Genomic DNA, 22,752 nt, shown 5'->3' on the forward strand with positions numbered 1-22,752 from the left:
GGATGATCGAACATAAGAGCAAGAAGGGTGCTTAGAAATCACCTTGTTCTATGTTCTTTTATAACCGTTTTGGATTGAATCTGGGATAAAGAAAGTACCTTGTTTCATATCTATAAACACCCTCCTCTGTGCTGCCATGGTACCTGGTGCTTACTGTTTTCAAAGCACTTACCATATTGCATTGTCATTGCCAGTGAATACATCTGCTCCTCCTCTGAACTTGAAATTCATTGAAAGCAGAAACTGTCTTGCTTCCTTATATCCCTGGTGCTTAGCAGAGACTGTCATATAACAGGTGGTCAATAAATGTTTGTTGAAAAAATCAAAGTATCAAGTCAAATAGTGAGGAAATTATAATCTCATTGGGCAAAAAATATAGTATCTTAGTTTCATTATCTTTGCCGGGTATACCAGTTTCCTTCCAATGAATCGGGATGATTTCTGTTGTTGTTTCCTTATTTTATCAAGTTAGCAAGTATGAGGCTCAATTTATGGTATAAATACCCTCTCCAAATTCCACTGGCCAACAGTTCTTTCTGTTTATCTAAGTGCACCTATCCCAAGATCCTGAAACAAGCATAAACCTCATGAAGAGAAGTACTACTTTCACTTTTTGATAAAAACTGAAATGAATTATTTTCTTGCAATTTAAACTGTATCATAGAGCTCATTTAAAAATACAAATTATAGATCCTAAGACTAGCAGGTGATCCTGAATCTGGCCAGGATATCTCTTAACCACAGAAGGAGAACTAGATTTGTGGCTTTGTTGGCAACTTCTGGCAGCCATGATGCTAGTATAATCTCCAGCCCTTCATTAGAAAATCAAAGATGAAGTTCAAAAAGTGTCTCACTGCTCTCTTGGGTGAAGGATCGATTGCTAAAGAATTTGCATGTATAATACAGGCTTTTCAACCAAAAGCAATATGCTTAGTCTACCACTGTGCCCCTGCTGGCTCAATGAGACTAGTCCAACTCTGCCAACAGCTGCCACTGACAGCTAAAAATTCAAAGAGTGGCAGCAGATGAAAGAGAGGGAAAAAAGGTAGTGGGCACAGGAGGATGAAATTGGAAGGGATGGGTGGCATTTATAGTGATGACTTCAGTGGAGGATTTTCAGGTGCAGAGGCAATTGAGGATGTCTTTCTTCCTCTCATCTTCTGCTACTGACCCACCCTCATTACTCTTCAAGCCAAATGACAGTGAAGATGGCCACAAATCTCTTCTTCCACCTCTTCTCATGGCTGACCAAGCATGGATGGGGTCGTGGCTGCTTTCAGAAGTGAAGTGAGGTGTGCTGAAAGACACCTCTCTCTAGTGCAAAATATATTGTTCACTTATCTGAAGTCAAAACTGAAACCTCCTCATTAGAGTTGTTTCTTTGGGTCAAGGCATTAAAGGCTCCTATTAAAATGCAACTGTGTTATGTAAGGAGAAACATATAGTGCCTGGCACAAAATAGGGGCTCTCTAAATGTGGCATTTTTAATATTAAATTGTCACTGCCTGTCATTAGAACCTTGGTAAAGATTCATCTACCAGATTCTCTCCTATCTCCTGGGGTTCTTGAAGAGCTGCAATGGGAAGATTTTGATGTGGAACACTGGCAAAGACTTGGTAGCAGAGTCTGAGGTTGTGGGGATGGTAAGGAGGGGGGAGGATGACAGCATGCGGAGCTTTTAGGGAGAAGAAGGCACTTTTAAAAGGTGATAAAGAGGGAAGAGAGTTTGGAAATTAACATTTATTGATTTTTATGTGAGTCAGGCACTGAATTCTATGTTTTCACATCCATTACCTTATTTAATCCTCACAATTACCTCATAGAGAGAGAAAATTAATATTCCCATTTTGAAGATGAGAAAACTGGGGTTCAGGTTAACATAGTTGCTCAAGGTCACACACTGCCTATATGTGATGGGATTTAGACTTGAACCTGGACTTGTCTGTCTCCTAAGCCTATGTTCCTGAACAATGCTATCTCACTGTCCATGTTCGTCAAGGGGTGGTCAGCCTTGTCTCTGCTACTCCCTTTTTCCTGATGCTTCTCCCACTGGAAAGATGAGTTTCCTCTGACTCCCATGTTTCTCTCTCACGCCTAGCCTTGGACTATCAAAATAGAGACAAAAATTTCTATGAGTGGTGGGGTAGGATTATGCATTATCGGAATGAATAGAAATTTGTGAAGACCCTAGAATCATTTTTTTGGTTACCAAAGGGTTTGAAACCCTTTTGTTCCAGGTTCCAGCCTATGTCTTGCCAAATCCAAAGTTCTGGAGTAACTGATGTCCTACCTGGGTCCCTGGGCCACTGTCCCCTATCCACTGCCCAATGTGTATCAGATTGCTTTACACTGGCAGGAAGGTTCATTTTCCACTTAGACCAGGAGGAGAGGATATGAAAAGAAGAATAGCAGGTGCGGGAAGGGTAAAACCCATGCCTTCCAGAAAAGCTGTGGGGTAGAAGTGAAAGACTTGGGAGATAAAGAGGACTCTTTTCTCACTGCTGAAGCAAGAGGCTAGGGAGAGGAGTCTGCAGCCCAGGAGACTCATCCAGGATATGCTGCAGAGGGGACCACCCCTCATTGAGATCCAGGCTGTACTGTAAGACTTCATAGGTTCCTTCTTCCATTTAGAGCAGAGAGAGGAAGAAGAGTCAGAAAGAACTGATAACCTCTGGGGTCATCAGTCAGGGGCCTAGGCCGTTAAGTCCAGAGGCAACACCAAGGAAGCAAGGCAGCTAGGGACAGTTTCCTCCAACCTCAACTTTCAATCCCCACCCCCATCCCAGCTTATTCCCATACCTCTCTCCTCCTTGGTCGGTGGGACTGAGCGTCCTTTTCATTAACCTTTTAGTTATCACCTCCATGCACATACTTTTTATCTACGCCCCAAAGCAGTCTGCCCCACACTGCTCATCACTCTCTACCCCATGCCTCTGCAAGCCGGCCTCAGCACTCGCGTAAGAGGAGGGACACACCTCCTAAAGCTGCGGGGATGAGGGTGGAGGTTGTTCCCTCGCCCTCGGATCTCTGCTGTAAAAGCTGAGCGGCAGAGACCGGGCATGCGCAGCTTCTTTGGGCGCATTGTGATGGGAACCGCTCCGAGTCTCTACAAAGACTCCAGAGTAACCGCTAACCGCCCCCCTAAGACTCCCCTTCTTTAAGACAGACACACAAATGCAGAGGCAATGCAGATTTTTTTAAAGGGAAGGGGGACGGTTGCAGCTTGAAAGGCTGACCCACGTGAGGACTGGTGTATTTCTATTGATCCCATCTCCCGTGTTGACAAACGCTAGCACCTAGAGCTTTGCAGTCCGAGGCTGCAGTTTGCAGTAGAGCTAAACGGTGTGCGGCTTTAATTCCACGTCAGATCAACTTTGATCAATATCCCCCTACCGGCCCAATTGGAAGAGCCCAATTCACGGGCACTGAGCCTTTTCGCTCTTTCCTCCTTTTTTCCCCTCTTTAGACCCACCATCTTTTGAGGGGGGGAGTCTCGGGGTTTCTTTATAATTTCTTTCTTATTTCTCTCTCTCTGTCTCTGTGTGTGTCTCTCTCTCTTCCTCTCTCTTGCTTGTTTTTGTTTTTCTATGTTTTGTTTGGTTTGCTTTGTGTTTTAGGTTTTTATTCATATTCTCTCTTTCTGTCTCTGTCTCTCTCTCTCTCCCTGTGATAGGGGAGAGAAATCGCTTTGGCGAACCCAGTTTGCAGCCAATGAACCCGCCTTCCAGATTGGTGTGAAGACAGAAGTGAGGTGGGGGGCGGGGAGGGGGTGTGAGAGATCCTGGGAGTGAGAGAGAGAGAGAGAGAGAGAGCGCGCAAGAGAGGGAGAGAGCGAGAGAGAGCGAATAAGAGAGAGAGTAAGAGAGAGAGAGAAGAAGAAGAGGAAGAAGAAGAGGAGGCGGCGGCGGCGGCGGAGGAGGATTAGTGTGGGGCGGAAAGGAAGAGTGAGAGAGAGCAAGTTAAAGGGAGGGGGTGTAAGAGCCAGCGAATTCTTTTTCTTTTTCTATTATTATTTTGACGACTCCCGAGTTGCGCCCATGCTCTTGTCAGCTTCGTTTTAGGCGTAGCATGGCCAGGCAGAAGAAAATGGGGCAAAGCGTGCTCCGGGCGGTCTTCTTTTTAGTCCTAGGGCTTTTGGGTCATTCTCACGGAGGATTCCCCAACACCATCAGCATAGGTAAGCGCGAGCGAGCCAGCCAGTCGGGCCAGGCTCTCCTGCACCCGAGACCACTGCCCCGGCAAGGCTACTGCGGCCGCGAGACCCTGTCCTGCATGGCCTGGGGAAGGGGACTGGGGACGGGGACTGGATAGAGATCGTGGGGATCTGAGCCCCGACGAGCTGGCTGTTCTGGGGAGCATCGAGGACGAGAGAGGGGTCTCCCAGGGCTGGTGGGGGTGGACTACCGGGTTTTTCGAGCTAAGAGGAGCACCAGAGGCGAGCAGGAAGCCGGGATGCTGCAAGGGGCGAGGAGTCGCGGCTTTTCGGCTTGCTGCTCCGGACTTTGCCATGGCGTGCGTGCAGCCGCTGGAAGTTGTCCCAGGGTGATGCCGCCTGTCTGGCCGCGCCAGGGCGCGTAACCCGGACCCCGGGCGCTCCGTCCCGCGTCTCCAGCTCCCGGGAGAAAGACTAGTGCTGGAGAAGGTGGAGCCCACTTTGGATCCCCTAGACCCGGGCAGCAGCCAGGGTCGGTAGTGGATGGGGTAGGAGGTGGGGGTGAGACAAGGAGCTGAGCGGACGGGCGAGCGGCGAAGTCACGCAGACCACGAATTCATGAATTGCCGCTGTGTCTGTCTGGAGCCCGGCTCCTGGGCGCCTGAAGGGAGTTCTCTCGGCTTCTGTCTGTATTTACAAGTCGAGAAGTTAGAATTGTTGCCATTACTGAACCAACCCCCAGTATTGTCACGGGGGAGGATGGCTATGGGGAACAGAATGGGGCAGCAGGGGGAATAAAATTGTTTTTCTTCCCAATCTTTCCCTTTACCCCAGGAAATGATGAACCAGCTGTGTGGATGGGGGGGGGGGGGAGTGGAAAAGAAAAGAAGGCTACAGCCTAAGAAAGAACCAAGTCCCACTCTTGATTCCTTCGTCCTACCCCAAGACAGCCCCCTCTTCCCTTGCTCCCTTCTCTCCAGCCTCCTCAGTCTAGAGAAACCAGGTTTCTCTTGGCCGAAATCTGAGTTCACAAGTCTTGAAAGACACACAGGTTGAATATCAATCCTCAATCGCGCACCCCCGTATCATTGAGAAGTGTCTAGTATCTGTAGTGTTCCCCAATTTCTAACCAGTCCTGGGGCGGGGGGACACAAGCCAAATGTCGGTTCCCTTTGCTTATAGGTGGACTTTTCATGAGAAACACAGTGCAGGAGCACAGCGCTTTCCGCTTTGCCGTGCAGTTATACAACACCAACCAGAATACCACGGAGAAGCCCTTCCATTTGAATTACCACGTAGATCACTTGGATTCCTCCAATAGTTTTTCTGTGACTAATGCTTGTAAGTAAATCTGCTTTTCCTCCCTTTGGGACCTTGGGGACGTCATTTGCATCTTTCTTGTGGCGCTTCGGGTCTGTGTGTGTGCTGGGGGGTGATTGCCTCAGCAGACATTTTAGGGGCTCTAAGCAATCTGGTTTCATGTTGCAAAAATCGACTCTGAAGGATACTGCCGAGGGGCTCAAGGCAGTGTGCAAAACTCAAGACAGTGGGCAAAACTCTGTTCTAAATAGTGTTTGATGCAAAAGTTTCATTTTCCTCCCTGCTAACCCAGCGTTCCCTCCCTAACACCCTTTTTTGCTGGGGAAAAAAGAAAGAAAGAAAAAAATAGCATGGTTGTTCAAAGAAATTTCTTCAGATGGGATTAAAAAAAGAAGCAGCAGCGTCTTGATTGAGTCAATTCAGGATGTACATTACTTGACTGTTAAAGCTAGTGCCTGGCTGTAGGAATGAGCTGAATTTGACAATTGCCTAATATGTAGGAACCAAATATGAGAAATTCTCCAAACAAGTGACCTTGAGGGACTGATCAGGCTGGGTTCCCTGACCTCTTTCTGTCCTAGAATATCACCTTTCTTACTGAGAGAGCTCTGATAGGAATTGATAAGACTACAAACTGATTGCAAGTGATGAATGTCTAGCAAACCGAGGGGAAGGGAGAAGACAGTGATCAGGTGATTATTTGGAAAGCTAGTTCTGCCTCTCCTAGTGTTGCTCACCCCCCCCCCATTGTTACCGACAACACAGTTCTTAATTTAGAGCAAGGGATGGGGGAGGGGGGGAACTCTTGGAGCAAGAAAACTGAATATCAAAAGGGAGGAATTCCATCAGCCCCAAAGCCATTTCTGAAATCCATAGTTGTACCCAATGATTGTTCCTCTGGAAAGGGGACATTTTGACAAGTAAAACCAGGGGAACCCAAATGGCTAATAGCCTGTTGGATATATGGTTTTACTTGAATGGACTATTTTGAGAGAAAGACTGAGAATTCTGCATCTAAGCTGATTTCGCTAAAAGTTTTCACAATAATGAGGTTTGTGATGGCATAAAATATATTTTGCTCTTATGGCTGATGTAGTTTGGAATTTAGGTTTCTTTTCCTTTTTTTCCAAGAGAGAAATGATATTTATGTTTGGCTAGGTGAAAACTTTGTATATGACTTTCTTTAAATCCTTCTGTCTCAAAGGATATATAATTTCCAAAAAGCTGTTGAAAGGTTCCCCAAGGGCAGAGGTTCCTTGGATTTGAAGACTTGGGCCAAGGGGATGGGGGTAACATACTTTGCAAGAAATGTGACAGTTATCAGCTTCAAGAAAATTTTAGCTGAAGGTACAGATCCTTATATGAACATGTTCTGAGATATTCCACATTTGACATTCTTTTGGCTTTCCGACATTGACAAAAATAGGAATTTATTAATTCCAGCTAAGTGTGAAAGTTACAAAATGTCTATCTATACTTTGCATCTTATTTTGGTAATCTCAGCCTGTCTCCACAGCATTTACAACACACATCTGACTCTTAATCCTGCAGCACTGTGATCTCAAGAGGCTGAATCTCAAATGCAGCTTCCTAAACATCAGTTAGAACATGTTTAAAACCAAATACATGAAGCTACCAGGGTTATCATTAATAATGAATAATATTTATTTCAACTCCCTTCAGCATCTTTCCACTGATGAGGAATGGGGTATGAGAGCCATTTGGCTTCTCAGGAATGATTGATTTCCAAGGTTTTTGGTTCTGTTTTTATGGTCAAACCAAATTGACACCTGCCAACTCAGGGCTGTCAGAACCCCACTCAAGGAGCAATCAGAAATGATCCTTGCCACCTGAAAATCTCAGGTTTAGGAACAGGCAATAAGTCATCCATATTGGTGTTGAGTAGCCTTAATGCCTTACCTCTCAAGGCAATAAAAGAACAACCATGGGAAAGGAGAAGAAATTGATCAAAATCTCTCACCCTGAATACACAGCACTTCCACTTACAAGTCTGGGTTATGGCTGGGCGCTTGAGAGTTGGGGAGAAGGGCTGTGGCTCACTGAGCAACAAAACAAAACGAAAAGGTGACTAAATACATGTATGCATGGGCACAGACACATACAGGAGAAATATCTAGAAACCAGTGATGTGTACCCAGCTGCCTGTTGCACTCTCAGACTTTACAGCTCAGGAGACAGAGGAGAAAAGCTGTCATCTTCTCTGGTCCCCGAAACAGTCATGTCCAAATGTCACAATCATTGAATGAGGGCCAGATCTCAAAGCAGTCTCCTGGCAGCTGGTGCTGGTAGCCTCGTATGAGAAAGATGACTAGTCTAACCATAGTCTATGAATGCAGAAACCAATGATTTCCAGGAGCTAGGGAAGCCCTGGAGGTGTATCTCATTTCTCCTCCAGCTTTGATTGTTCTTTTTCTTCTGGAAGTGGAGATCAAATATTTCAAATGTTGGCCTACAATTCTAGTTCAGTACTGGACCCTGGCAGGTGACCCTAGATTCCGTACCTCCAATCCACTGCCCTGATTGTAAAAAGAAAAATCTCTGTATCCTCTGGCCTGCCCTTCCTTGGAGACCTAGGGAAAGTTTGAGAAAACCTCAGATAAGTCCAAATCTGGTCACCCACTTCTCCTATCTGGTTCAATATGGAATGGGCTGGCAAAAATTAAAGAAACTTTCCCCTGTTCCCATGCAGAATTCCTAGTTCCAGCTTCCCCTAGCACTAGAATTGATCTCGTTTCATGATCTTTCCTGCAGCCTCAATCCTGAAGCAGGCACACACTTTCTACAGTATGTAGCCAGGTATGCAGGCAAACAGATATGCAAAGAATAAACAAAGGGTAAGTCCTTTTGTATGTATTCCTGCTCTGTGCTCTCCCTCTGCATCGCTCCCCACCCCCGACAAAGTATCAGGTCTCTTTGCAATGAATCCCAGGCATCAGTTATTTAAAGACTCTTATTCACCAGCAACCAGTTTTTTTTCCTTTTTTTTTTTTTTTTTTTTTTGCATAATTCCCAAGAGGTTTGCTTAAGACAGACTTCAACTTTATTCCGTGTCTTAAGAAGTCAATAAAAGCCTCCTTGGCTTTGAAAGGTGGGTCATTTGGGATCTCAGCTCAGAGGTGAATTGAAGTTTATCAGATAGACTCACCTGATTTGGAGCACATGTTCCCTTTTCATAGGGATTAATAGAGTTTGCTGCCTTACTTTTCAATTTAGCTAGATAACCCCCCAGAAAGAAGAATGATGCAAATATTTTGGTTTCAGGATACATGCATTCATATACAAACACAGGCACTCATACACACATGATTGTTATATATGAAAAGATGTACACACATGCAAGTTACATGTTTGTTCTTTAAAAAATGGATTTGATCATCCTAGGGCTTTGGGAGAGGGTGGAAACACCAAGAAACTGCTGGGTCCCATTGGGTGTCTTTGCTGCCCTGCTTCCTCAGAAACGCTGCTGATTCCCTTGAAGTCCCCTGCTGTGTCTTGCTGCTGTGCACTTGTAGTGCACTCCACACTACACCGCCCCAGCCTCTGCAGTGTCAGCTCATTAGCACACAGATCTCATATTCCCTCTCCGCACTGTCATTGCAAAAATTGCTGTTATACACCTTTACAGCCAACAAATGTGCTCGTGGATTACGCACTGTTTGCAAGAAGCAAGGAAAAGGCAAATGTAACCTTAAAGGTTATTCACCACGGAATTGCACTCTAAATGCATTGGCTTAAATAAAAATCTGTTGATGGAGGTACAATGGTGATGGTGGTACTGAGAGTTGGACTTAGGAGTGCAGGCTCTAATGGAGCCCCAGGAAAAATCCCTTTTGCTGGCTAAACCTAACCGATCAGCTGCAAATTTTTATTCCATTAATTTTTTTTCAAGCCATTTGAAATATACCTGGTAACTGAGAACACACTCCTTTTATAACTGAGCAAGCGTGTTTCGTTATCAAGTGTACTTAGCCGAGACAGGTTTCAGTCTCTTGCCAACAGAGTCACAATCTCATTAACTAATTATTCTAATTGCCAGGATCCATTTAACCATTTAGGTCCATTTAGGAAGGAAATGTCTCCCTTGATCTCATTCTCTGCAATTTAGTGGGTTTTGATTTGCTTGGTTTAGTTTTGGTGTTTTTCCCTTCCGTATAAGCTTTGAAACCAGGGTGAAGACCCCAGGATGAAAGCTGCTGTCCTCAAACAGATCTTCCCAACTAACCAATGTCGACTGCTCCACCTCCCACCCTCACACCCCTGTCTTTGTTCCTTTGCTGCTGTCCCTCTCTCCTCTGTCTGCTGGCCAGCCCTCAGTAAGCTCAGTGGCTTAGCTCACTTCTCAGCCCCTCTGGCCAGCTGGCTTAGCCCACTGAAGCACGAAGAGGTCGCCTCAGTGGTGCCAAAGATTTAAGTCACCTTCTCCCAGGTTTATTATGTTTTTTTTAAAATCTACTTTTTATAGGGGGAGGAAGGAGGAAGGTGATGCTGTTCATTTGGGCCATAAAAATAGATGGCAATCAGCAGGCTATAAAGGTGAGCTTCCTGCGAAGTGCATTACCTCCCCTAGAAGGAAGCTTCCCATTGATCTGCTAAATGGGGGGGAGGAGGGATTGAGGGGAAGGAGCAAAGAAAATTATTATGTTCTCCATCTATGATTACTGCAAAAATGGGCCCTGGTTTTTCTTCCTCTCTGCAGTTTTAACTTTTTTTCCCCAAAAGGAAACTAGTTTTCCACAGCCCCCTACTTCTGCCTTTACAGAGGTTGTTTCCTTAATTCTGCATTTCCCTCCTTAGTCCCTAAGATTGAATTGAAATAGTGAGGGCTGCTTGAGATCTTTATATATGTTTTTGGCTCCTGATATATTCTTAAATTTCATTGTTATGGGTAGTTGGAGGTGATTGGCTGGTTTTGTTTTTAACAGATTGAAAAATAAATGAACCTGCTGAGGAGTCATCATTATTTGTCTTCTCTTGTGGATAAGAGATTTGTCATTTTAATGCAATTGGTTTAAGGATTAAAGGGCAGCATGGATTTTAAGAGAGGGCCAGAATTTTAGGAATAGAATTCATAACTTTGGAGGAGGGGAATAAACATACCTATCCAAATGATTTCCCTTTGAACTTCTTAGATTGAGACTGCAAAATATATTTGAAGGACCTTTTTATAAAACTTTCTATCTTCTACAAAGGTTAAGAAAATTTCTGTATACTTTATTTGCTCCATTAAAAAAAACCAAGTTTTGACTTCATTCCTTTGGTTTTGATACTTTTGGTCTAATTAGATAAAATGTCCACAGGAGGGTCCAATGAAAACCCCATGTGGGGGTGATGGGTATTCTTCATCAGGAGCGTGGGAGTTGTGCAGACACAAAAGGAACTCCCTCCCTCCTGGGAGCTGCTCAGGAAATGTCTGGGCTCCAGACACAGAGCTACAAATAGCCTGTATGTGGGATGAGTCCTGAGCTAGGGCAGCAGCCCCCGAAAGGGGTCATTCCTTGCCAAAAGATTAACATGGACAGAATTTGTCTTCCTCCTAATTCTACCTCTTCTATTGCCGTTATTTTCTTCTCCTGCTCTGTCTTGTCCAGCTCATCTTACTGCCTTTTGCTGGCCTCTAACTGCCTGCTCACTGACTGGCCCTTGATTCTGGTATCCCATCCACACCAAACCTACCTAGGGATTATTTCCTACCCTGTACTTTTCCAGACCTAATTCTCCTTCTCCATCAGAATATCCCTATTCTTGGTTCATTCTCTTCAGGGTTTGCACTTTACTTCGGGGTGACAACTTTTTATCTAATAAAGGAATATAGCTGAAAGTGGCAGATAAAGGGTTAATACACCTAACAGAGGAGTATTTGCTTTAAAACCAGGGACTATGGGAACCATAATGCCTCAATTCCAAGGAAAGATACTTCAATGAGAACGTTTCTGGATATCATGCTCACAGTGGCTGTTCACTCTACCCAAACCAAAGATCAGCTGGTTTTGGTCATGGAAGACCTTTATAGGCCAAATTACAAATGTACCTGCACATAGGTTGGGTGTAAGTGCACCCAAAGCATAGGCAGGTTCAACTTCTCCATGTTGAAACTAAAACCCTTTGGGGTAATTGGGAAAGCTGCCAAATTTCATAGGGATTCATTTTATTAAAGAGGCTGTTGGAGAGTCTGAAGCTGCCTATGTGAGCACTGGCAGGAGATGCACTGGCACAGAAGGAAGGTTATAGGAAAAGAGAAGGTGGGAGGGAATCTGTGTTTCAGGATGAAAGTTTCCTTTCCCTGGGATGGCATGTGCAATACCACATTTAAGAGGCAATATCCCTCTCACAGTCACTAAATGGTAGCTCTGGAGGCACTTGGAAGCCTAGCTGAGCAGTGTCTCCTCCTCCCTTCATCCCTTCCTTGCCTGGTCTCAAGCATACAATCTGGACTCTCTTCCAATGGAAATAACCAGCATACTCTCCTGGATTTCCATTTGAGCGCTCGTCAGAGAATTAGGTGTTTACATCCCTCCCCCCAACTGGACCTCACTATTCCTCAGTTCTTAACTATCACTGGCTCCTTAAGCAATTATCCTCAACACAACCATCATTTGCCCTTATTTGGAGGGTACAGAGAGCAAGGATAAGAATGAGGAAACACAGCTGGTAATAATCCCTCAACCCTATGGGGCACAATTCAGTGTAGAACAGTACTTCTTAACCTTTATTTAATGTACACAACAATCACCTAAGATCTCGTTAAAATGAAGATCGTGATTCAATACGTCTGTGATGGAGCCCAAGAATTTGCATTTTTAACAAGCTCTAATGCTGCTGGTCCTTGAACCACACTGAGTAAGAAGAGTCTAGAGCAGGAAGACTGTGATTATTGAAGGAAAATGTTCTCCCAGACAAGCTCTTTCCCACAGTTGTACCTTCTTGCCTTCCAGAGAAGGTTCTGTAAGAGACATATTTGACTCATTCTGACGCAAGAATGTCTCTACCATATTCCCAATAACCCTGCGTCCTTTTCAGCCAGGTCTGTAGATGGCATGATTAGATGTCTGATGAGAGCATTTACTGAGTTGTTTTTTGTAGTGATGTGGAGTAAGGACTAGAAGGCAGACTGAAAGAGGAGGTAGTTCATGAGCCAGGGTGACAGTGTCTTGGCTTCTTGCCACACCCCAAAGTGCCCCTTTTAGAAACAACCTGCCCAAGAGAGCTAAGGTTGGCATGCAGTTCCAAATCCCTTTCCACTTTGCTTCTCTGGGTCAAGGCATGCCAGAAGGAGGCAATGTAACATCTGCTCCTTAGCTGTCTGACTTGCCTTAAAGAGGGTTAGAGATAAGAAGTACAACACAACCTGAATTCTATCTGGCTCCCTATGAGACTAAAAAATTGACTCTATTTTCAAGGCCTGTGCCAGGCACTCATTGATGGGAGGGAAAGGAAATAATGTCACTTTCTAAAAGATCTGAGCCAAGGACTGCTCCAGGGAAGTCATTAAAAGCTTACTCAGTGTCATTTGAGGACTGCAAAATGACACCTGATTTCCCCCAAAATATTGTCCCCCAACAGTCTGCCATTAGTCTGAAATTCCACAAATTCATTTATTCGTGTTACTGCACTGAAAGCCTGTGCTAAAAGGCAAGTGTGCTATCTGAAAGGGAATGAGTTAAATCCTATCAGCCATTAATAATTCAACCAGAATTCTTTGTTCAGATTACCACCTGTTACCTTGCAGGATCCTCAGAGGGTGCTTTCCAAGACTGGTAAGTGACACAAAACAAGACACCTGCCCAAGGAAGAGGGACATCAAATGGATAGTGGGCATTCAGGGGGGCACTGGGAGGCCCTTGAGGATGAGGAAGATTCCCTCAAATACACTTCACCTATTTTTCAATATTTAACCTTCTCCATGAATAAATTCTGGTACTTTATTCACTAATATTTTAGTTGCCTTTGACTATTTTATATTTTAGTTGTCTTTGACCCATCAAGTTACACCCTTCTGTTGGTAGTGGGCCTGCTGCCTCTTCTGTGCATGGTTGTTTGCCGCAGTAGATAAATTCAGCCTCAGGATTCTCCACAATTATTGTGGGAAATTTTCAGAAGTAAAATCAGTTTGTGATGGGGGTGGTGATTTTTTTTTTGAGACAAGGTCTCACTCTGTCAACTGGACTAGAGTGCAATGGTGTCATCATAGCTCACTGCAACCTCAAACTCCTGGCCTCAAGTGATCCTCCTGCCTTAGACTCCCAAGGAGCTGGGACTACAGGCATGCACCACCATGCCTGGCTCATTTTTCTATTTTTGTAGAGATGTGGTCTCACTCTTGCTCAGGCTGGTCTCAAACTCCTGGCCTCCAGCAATCCTCCCATCTGGGCCTCCTAAAGTGCTAGCCACCACACCCGCCCTGGTGATGTTTTTGTAAGCTTTCAAAAATTGTGATCAAAAATAGTCCCCTCTCAATCACCCATTATTGGCTGATCTACCTTGACAATTACTCATTGCACCCAGGGCCACTGTCTTTGCAGCTGCCAGGAAAGGGGTCAGGCTACCAGCAATGGATGAGATAGAAAGGGATCAGAACCCAGGCCACAAAGGGATAAGTATAGAGTTGTGGGTATGAGTCTCTGTGTGGGTGAACACCCTTGTAAATTTAAAGTAGAAAGGTCACTAACATCCACAATAAGCCAGAACATGTTACAGATTCTCAAATATCCTTGTACCTCATTGCAATTTCCAAAGCTACTTGTTGATTAGTTTAAAACAGTGTTTCTTGAATTGAACCACTTGCATCAGAATCACCAGAGATGCTTGCTAAATAGGAATTCCTGGGCCACACCACAGATGTATTGAATCAGAAAATATAAGGATAAGCCTTTTTAACAAGCTCTACGGGTGTTATTAATGCACACACAATTTGGGAATCACAAGTTTAATAAGCCCTGGCACTGCAAAGATTACAGATTCATATTGAATATTTATTGAGCACCCACTAAGCACTGGTATTGTGCCAGACACTTTCATATATGTTACTTGTCTATGTAAGTGAAGTGCTGTTGGCCCATGTTAGCATTAGTGAGTTTGGCTCATCAGGCTGGAAATCGAAGACTTGAAAGAACTAAGAGACTAGCCTCAAGTCACAGTCTCTGAGGGAAACAAAGCAAAAATGCTCTTTGAGGTGATAAGTAGAGACAAGGGAATGATTTCTATTTTGACAATTCTTCCCTTCTTTGCTTGTTAGCTAATGATTGGTCCTCAGCCATGCTATAAACTAGATGTTATGGCAAATGGCTACCCATTTATTAAAAACAGATGGGTTGCAATCAGTTCATATAGCATTCATTGTGCCCTTCTCCCCATCCTTGCTATCAACAAATCTAAAACCAGAGATGAAATAATAATAACTACCATTTATTGAACCCATACCACATGAAAGGCACTGCACTGAGCATTTTACATGCCTTATCTCATGGAATCACAACATTGCCAAAAGGGAGGAACTCTCATCCCCATTTTCTAAAAGAGGAATCGTAGGTGGTTCAACATGTATAAGCAACTAGCTCAAGATCACATAGCTGGCTAAGTAGTGGAACCAGGATTCTACCTGAGATCTTCCTGCCTCTAGAGTCTGAGTCAATTTCAACTTGGGTTGAAATTGCAAGTGATTATAGGGGCCAGGTAGATCACATTAATGTGGGATTTGGGCCACATGTGTTATAACAGGGAGTGGTAGGGTGTATGGCAACCTAGAGAGTTCATGCCCCTACCCAAAGACATTCAAATTCAATTTTTTAAACCACTGCAGGACAAACAAGACACTGCAACAGGACCTGGAGTGATTGGAGGTGAAAGGTACAAGTTTCTGACCTCTACACTACACTATATATCTCCCTTTAGCAGCTAAGTTACTGGTAGAGAGAAGCTCCATTAACTGGTAGTTATAACCACTGAGAACAGTGGACAGAAAAGCTCTTCTCGGTAAAAATCCTATTTTGACTTTCTACTCTTAGTGTGCCATCAAGATATCTCAATATAGTAGAACTGTCTCTCCTTTGTGCACATACTTGTGGTCCTACATACATACACTGTGTATCTAGTAGCCTTTCATGGCTGAGTGGCCAGCTCAACTCTGACTAACTTTCCCCCAGGCAATGCTGAGGCCTGCAGCAAGGTCAGAGTGCTGGCATAGGGTCATTAACCAGTGTTCAGCTTGTTAGAAGAGGTACTTCTGCCAGGGGAGAGGGGGCTGCTTTTGGGCAACTACTTATGTTCTAGAACATGGAAACAGGCCCACAACTAGGAGGCCACTGGGTCAAATAAGGATCTGTCAAGAGTCATCCAAGGTAGGAGCTTCCCATATACTCCAAGAGGCTCCCCAACTTCAGACCAGAGTCCAAAATAGAGATGTATAGTAAGTTGTTTGGAGTTGTAAACTGACCTAAGCGAAGCTGGTCATTCACAATCATTAGATACTTTTTGTTGGATATCAATAGCGTGTCATAGAGTGAGGGCTACAGGTCTTCTCCCCATAACCTCACTGAAGCTTGTACAAAAGCAAGCTTCAGACAAAATTCTGCTTCTCCTTAAAATAATAGGAAAAAGGCACAAAACAATTGGACAGTATGCTTTGTAGGCTCAGTCAAGTCCAGCTTCCTTTCCTTGTAGGTGCTCTAACAGCACTTTGTGTGAAGGTTTGCTTGAGGCAGACAAGACAACATTCTAGTAGCAGGATTCAGCGAACCAAGAATCCCCATCAGTGGCTGCCCGCAAGACAATTTATGAATTGAGCCTAGGGTACCATTTCTAAGGGATAATACTACAGGGCTTACTAAATCCTTATATCTTCTCTCTGTTAGTTTGAGAACACCTCGATCATCTTTCTAGATGATCTACATATGCTAAACACTACTAATTTCACCAATGAGAATTTTAATGTTAACTAAAAAAGCCTCTGGTGTTCATTGGAGATAAATACCTGAGGTGATTGTATAACCACTTCTTGATTAGAATTTTTTAAATGCCAGATAACCACTCCAGGACTGTGCATTTCACCATGAGGATAACTGACCAACTGACCACACCTATGGTGTAGATTAAGACTAATCCACACATATACAACACAATTTATGTTGAAGTCTTATAAAGTAAATTACAGAAAATATAACATTTGGGATATCATGTTTCTTATGGCCTTGGGAAGCAGTAAAAGGGGAATTAGGCTGGTGGTGGAATGAGCAATGGGCCAGGAATTCAGAGATCTGTGTTCCAGTCTCAGCCCTTTGACATCAGCTTCCTGGATGACCTTGGACAAGTCACTCCTCTCTCCAGTTCTAGTTTTTATCATTTGTAAAATGGGGAGGTTCCTCTGTAGGTTCTTCTGGATGATCTCTCAGACTTACATCTTTGACATCCTATCATTAACTCTTGTTCAATTCTTACCACTTCACTTTATTTCTTCCTGAGGAAAGACTATCCAAAATGAAGCTCCGCAAGTTCTTCTATATCTAGAAATTTCTCTTCATATTCATTTGTTCTCTGCCTTTATAAGACTCTCTGGTAAATACATTAAATCTCTGAAACCAATTAACAGTGTTTCCAGCCAGTTATGGCTTATCCTTGCTCATCCCAACTCTTCCACATACTAGAGGTGAGACCTTGGGCAAGTTTCTTAACTTCATTGTGCTTCAGATTCCCCAAGTATAAAATGAGGATAATAATAGCTCTTACCTCATAAGGTTATTAAAAGTTTTAAATAAAAGAATTCACAAATCCATGTAAAGTACTTAGAACAGTACCTCCATATTGTATATTATTATTATTTTTTTTTGAGACAGAGTCTCACTCTGTCACCCTGGCTAGAGTGCCATGGCATCAGCCTAGCTCACAGCAACCTCAAACTCCTGGGCTCAAGCGATCCTACTGCCTCAGCCTCCCGAGTAGCTGGGACTACAGGCATGCACCACCATGCCGGGCTAATTTTTTCTATATATATTTTTAGCTGTCCAGATCATTTCTTTCTATGTTTTAGTAGAGATGGGGTCTCGCTCTTGCTCAGGCTGGTCTCGAACTCCTGACCTCGAGCGATCCTCCCGCCTCGGCTTCCCAGAGTGCTAGGATTACAGGCGTGAGCCACTGCGCCCGGCCTTGTATATTATTATTATTAATATCATCATTAGCTTAAGATCTTTTTGAGCTTTTTGTCCCCAAAACAGAAAGCTAGTTTCATTTGGAAAGTAAAATCTCTTGTCACTTTGGGGAATCAGATTTCCTTCCTGAACACCCATCTCTGAGCCTGTTTATAGTTCTCAGTTCTTCCCCAAACCCAAGATAATTTTTTTCTTCCAAGAAAGCCATCATAGAACTCCTTCAGATTACCAGCCCATCACCCTGACCTTGTAAATCGCTCACCCAGGCATCCACATTTGCCCACCCATTTTACTTACCTCTTGGCAGTGATAGCTACTCAGATACTCTGTGCTCAAGGAACTCAGAGACACACGTTTCTGCATAATCTAAGGGCTAATGGGTTCAAAGAAATACCTAGAGTCTTTTTTCCTAAAGAAACTATCTTCATATCTAATTCTATGGTTCCAATCACAAAATGAGTCATTTTTTTCTATTCTTTTGTGACAATTCATTATTCAAATATTACACAAGGAGCCCCTCTTCACTTCCAAAAGGCCCAAGAGGCATCTACTTGTCGTCTGAAGGTAGATTAAGAAGAAAACATTTGGGCCAAGCAGCTGGGGGACTGACTCTGCAGTTAGGCTCTAGAGCTTGTCTTGGAAATGGGGCTTTCCACTGAGAAACACCAGGAAAAGCAGCAAGAAATTGTTCAGAGCCTCCCTGGAAGAAGCCCCTTCATTTCCTTGGGCACTGCAGGGCCATTAGTGAGTGAGATTTCTTCCTAGGTCCTGAAGTCAAGAACCCAGGGAATAGGGAACTATGGAGAGAGACACTCCGTGCTGTCCTTTCTCCTCTGGAGAAGGCACTGCTCTGGCGCACACATGTTGCATACATCTTCCCTTGGTCCTTTCCGCTTCCTTGCGATGCTTAGCTGTTGATAATCCTTTTAGTCTCTTGCCATCCAGATGGTGAAAACTCAGCAGAGACTCACTTAGGGCACATTTCTGAGTCCAGGCAATTTTTCAACTAAATATCACAGCCTCTTACAAGAGCTCAGTCCATTTTGTGCAAGAGCTACTAAGAGTGTCCATTGACCTCCTGGTTTCTGCCAGTCCCAAATCTTACTGTCCTCAGTTCTTCCCTCTGCAGCCTGCAGATCTATAGAAGATCCTATGAGGAGAGGAAAACCATGAGGAAAGTTGAGCTTTCCCCTGGGTAAAGAGATCTGGATCTGCCTAGCTCTTCATACATTCACTCCTGGCCCTTGGGTTTTGCACCTGACTCTCTGGAGCAAGGGGTTGTTGTTTGACCCTTGCTTAGCTTAGTGGAAGGCTGTTTCTCTTACTTAGTTTGGGAGCTACAAAAGGGCAAGGAATGGCACTAATGTAGACTTCCTGCATTTGAATCTTGGCTCTCTTATTAGCCATATTACCTTGGGCAAATTGCAGAACCTCTCTGAGCCTCAGTTTCCTCTTCTGTGAAATGAGGATGAATATAATAGTAAACTATCTTATAAAGTTGTCATGAAGATTAAATGATATCATCCACATAAAATATTTACCATGATGTCTGGCGTATAGTAAGTGTTCAATAAACGGTAGCTATCATTAACAGAGTAGTGAAGTAGTTGGTAAGGAATAAAACCAAACTGTGGAAGAGATTCTTCCTATCTGTAACCACCCCCAAAGCCTTCCAAATCAGCTTGTACCCTCTATAAATCTGTAGCTGAAAAAAGACTGGATGGGATCATCTTTAAATACTCACAATGCTGCCGCAGGCATAAGGGATTTACTTTGAAGCAAAAAAAAGTAGAGAAAGAAAGAATTGACTTGATGCCTCAAAAAGCCAATACATACACACCACTGGGCTTAATCATGCCACCATTAAGTGGAATTGTCCAGAAGGACGTGATCCCTTCTGATTTTCTCCTCTTAATTAAATATGATTTTATTATCCAAAGCAGCAGGGATAGTAACATGATAACTTTGGCACTTGATGGCTTGAAGGAAAGAACAATCTTTCTTTTCATGTGTTTAAAGTGGGAGAGTAGAAAAGTGAATCCTGGAGTCTTCATTCAGACAAGGAAAAATGTGGTGCCAATTGGGCCCTTCCAGCCATGATTTTTCTGAGTTTTTAAATTAAGGATGATATGTGGATGGAAGTTTAGAGCATATCTGTTTAAGTGGATGGATTTTCTTCTTTTGATGTTACTTACCTAAGTCAGACTGAAAATAGCAAAGGAAGGAGATTTGGAAAAGGTTAAAAGAGAAATTTTGCTAATGTGATTTTCCAGCATTTCAGTCTTCATTCTCTCCAGAGTAAAGGTTAACTAGCTGATTCCACAAGCATAGATTCACTGGAAAGGATCCTGCTGAGGACCACCAGGCTTTTTTTCTCCCCTCTCTTTCTCTGTATTCTGGGGCTGATCTAACAGCATGCTGTCTCCAGCAGGCCAAAACCTGGGTGGTGACCAAATGCAATTTTTCCCCCTTCATCTCCCAGAGTTCCCCTGCTCCACCAGCATCACCTCCTCTTCTCATTTCCTATCCAAGCCCATTGCTTATTGTCTTGTGGGATCATTGATCTTTTTTTTTAAGATGAGAATACTGAGGAACAGAGAGGCTAAGTGACTAGCCAAAGGTCACACAGCTAATTGATAGCTGAGCTGTGATTACAAGGCAGGTCTTCTAACTCTTGGCACTTCTCTAAGATGTCTCCCCAACATAATCATTCTACTCTTAGCTTTCACTGCTGCACAGTGACATTATATATGAAAATGATAACCCTGTCAGTTTTAAATGGGTGGCAGAGAGGAAGAATAAAGCCACAGCAAGTCAATTCGAAATGCAGTAAAACACAAGTTTCAGGGGCCACAGTTAATGGTATCTTCCATTTAGTTCCTCCAACATTAACCTGTCATCATTTTACCACCCTCTGATTTATAGTCAGGAATGAACAAAACAAAGTCTTGAAATCCCTTTATAGATCACAGACTGTTGGAGATAGGTCAAGTAGTTCTAGTCTAATTACCTCATTTTGTGGATGAGGAAAGAGAGGACAAGAAAGGAGAAGAGATTTGCTAAAGGTGGTGCAGCTCCCTAGCGGCAGAAGGAAGATGAAACTCTAGACAGACAGATTCCCAGAATAAGGTCTTTTCCACCACATTTTGCAAACTTACTAGCAGGAAACTGTACTAAAGCAACACCACAGGTTTTATTACTTTATTGTCTTCTGGTATCTCTTTTTCTCTAAATTTCTCATATGTATAAGTCATATTACCCTAACTTAATTTTTTAAATGTGGAAAACATTTTTAATAATTATAGAAATTAAAATGTAAAATTAATTCATGCTCATTATAAACAAGCAAAAAACTTCAAAAATGTAGATAAGAAAAATCACCCACGTAAATAAAACTCACCCCAAACTGGGTTTTAACATATATTCAGATTTGTATTCTACTTTTTTACTTTATATTGGGAGCACTTTTTTTCCAGGCCCTTTAAATGATCTTTAAAAATTTGATTCTTTAATATTTATAAATTATTATATCACATAGCTATTTTATGACATATACATATATATAAAACCATTATCTTATATATATATATCTTTATATATATATCTTTATATATATATAAAACTATTACCAAATTCTATGCATTTAGGTGGATTCTCAATTCAGTGAGGCTTACGATTATGCTTCAACTTCCTATGATACTTATATTCTAGCACAGGTCTGAACACATAGAAAACATGTAATAAACACTTGCTGACTTTTAGTTGCCTTGAGCATTTTGGAATGATCATTATTCCACCAGATGGGGCAACCAAAGTGAGAACTTGACCTTCCATCCTCTTTATAGTACATGTTATATAACTCAAGACAGACAGTATAGCAATGGTGATTGTGCTCAGAAGCCAGACTCTCTGGGTCTACATCCTGGAGCTATGTCTCTCTAGTTGTATAGCCATGGGTGAGGAATTTAACCCCTTCAAGCCTCAGTTTTTCTGTCTGACAAATGGGGAAATAGTAGTATCTGCCTGATAAGCTTGTGGCAAAAATTAAATGATAAAATATGTGGAAAGTACTGCTATATAGTGAACACTCAACAAATATTAGTTTTAATTATTATTATATTTGCCAAATGAAAAAAGCATCAGACTCGGAGTCAGAAATCCCAGGTTCTTGTTCCATCTCTGTTATTATTTAGCCCTATGACCTTGCATGCGTTGTTTTATTGGTCTAGTTCTCAGTTTCTTCATCCACACCGCGTGGGAATAATAACGCCTGAGCTGTGTACCTTACAAGAGTGTTTTGAAGATAAAATGAGATAATGAATGTGAAAGTGCTTTGAAAACTACAAAGTAAAATAGGATTGTTAAGTATGTAAAGTTAGATATAATATGTGGGCTGAGCACGGTGGCTCACACCTGTAATCCTAGCACTCTCGGAGGCCGAGATGGGAGGATCGCTCAAGATCAGGAGTTCGAGACCAGCCTGAGCAAGAGCGAGACCTCGTCTCTACTAAAAATAGAAAGAAATTAGCTGGACAACTAAAAATATATAGAAAAAATTAGCCCAGCATGGTGGCGCATGTCTGTAGTCCCAGCTACTTGGGAGGCTTAGGCAGGAGGATCGCTTGAGCCCAGGAGTTTGAGGTTGCTGTGAGCTAGGCTGACGCCATGGCACTCTAGCCTGGGCAACAGACTGAGACTCTTGTCTCAAAAAAAAAAAAAAAAGAAATAGATATAATATGTGACTGTCATACGGTAGGACTGGAGATGCAGAGGGTATAAGAGACTAGGCTAAAGATACTGAGCCCTGGAAGATGTTTTAAAATAAAACCTCTGATATTGGAAACATAGACTATCAAAGACAGAAGGGACCTTAGAATTCATCTAGTCCAACATCTTAATTTTATATGTAAGAAAAGAGATTCAGAGAAGAGAGAGCTCAAAGTCACAGAGCTAGTCACAGACATGAGACTAGAACTCATGTCTCCTGCTTTTCCAAGCACAGTACTAAAGCAATCAATCACTGTAGCTCTTTATTTGTTGACTTTTGTCAAAAAGGGAGTAAAGGAAAAAAACTAGCTACTTGTAGAATCCATGTAGGTGGGAACTAATTAATTGGGGTTT

The 22,752-nt window shown here is 42.9% G+C and overlaps 1 protein-coding gene across 1 annotated transcript in view; it reads left to right on the top strand.

The window, feature by feature from the left end:
* Positions 1–3,697: 3,697 nt before the first annotated feature.
* The window catches only part of GRIA3 (glutamate ionotropic receptor AMPA type subunit 3), a 274,784-nt gene continuing 255,729 nt past the window's right edge, over positions 3,698–22,752 (top strand). Inside the window, exons 1-2 of the mRNA XM_045537747.1 lie at positions 3,698–4,177; positions 5,336–5,494. Coding sequence (XP_045393703.1) covers positions 4,069–4,177; positions 5,336–5,494 — 268 coding nt within the window. The 5' untranslated portion in view covers positions 3,698–4,068. The remainder of the gene's footprint in view (positions 4,178–5,335; positions 5,495–22,752) is intronic.

This window comes from Lemur catta, chromosome X, assembly GCF_020740605.2.
Source record: "Lemur catta isolate mLemCat1 chromosome X, mLemCat1.pri, whole genome shotgun sequence".
Taxonomy (NCBI): Eukaryota; Metazoa; Chordata; class Mammalia; order Primates; family Lemuridae; genus Lemur; species Lemur catta.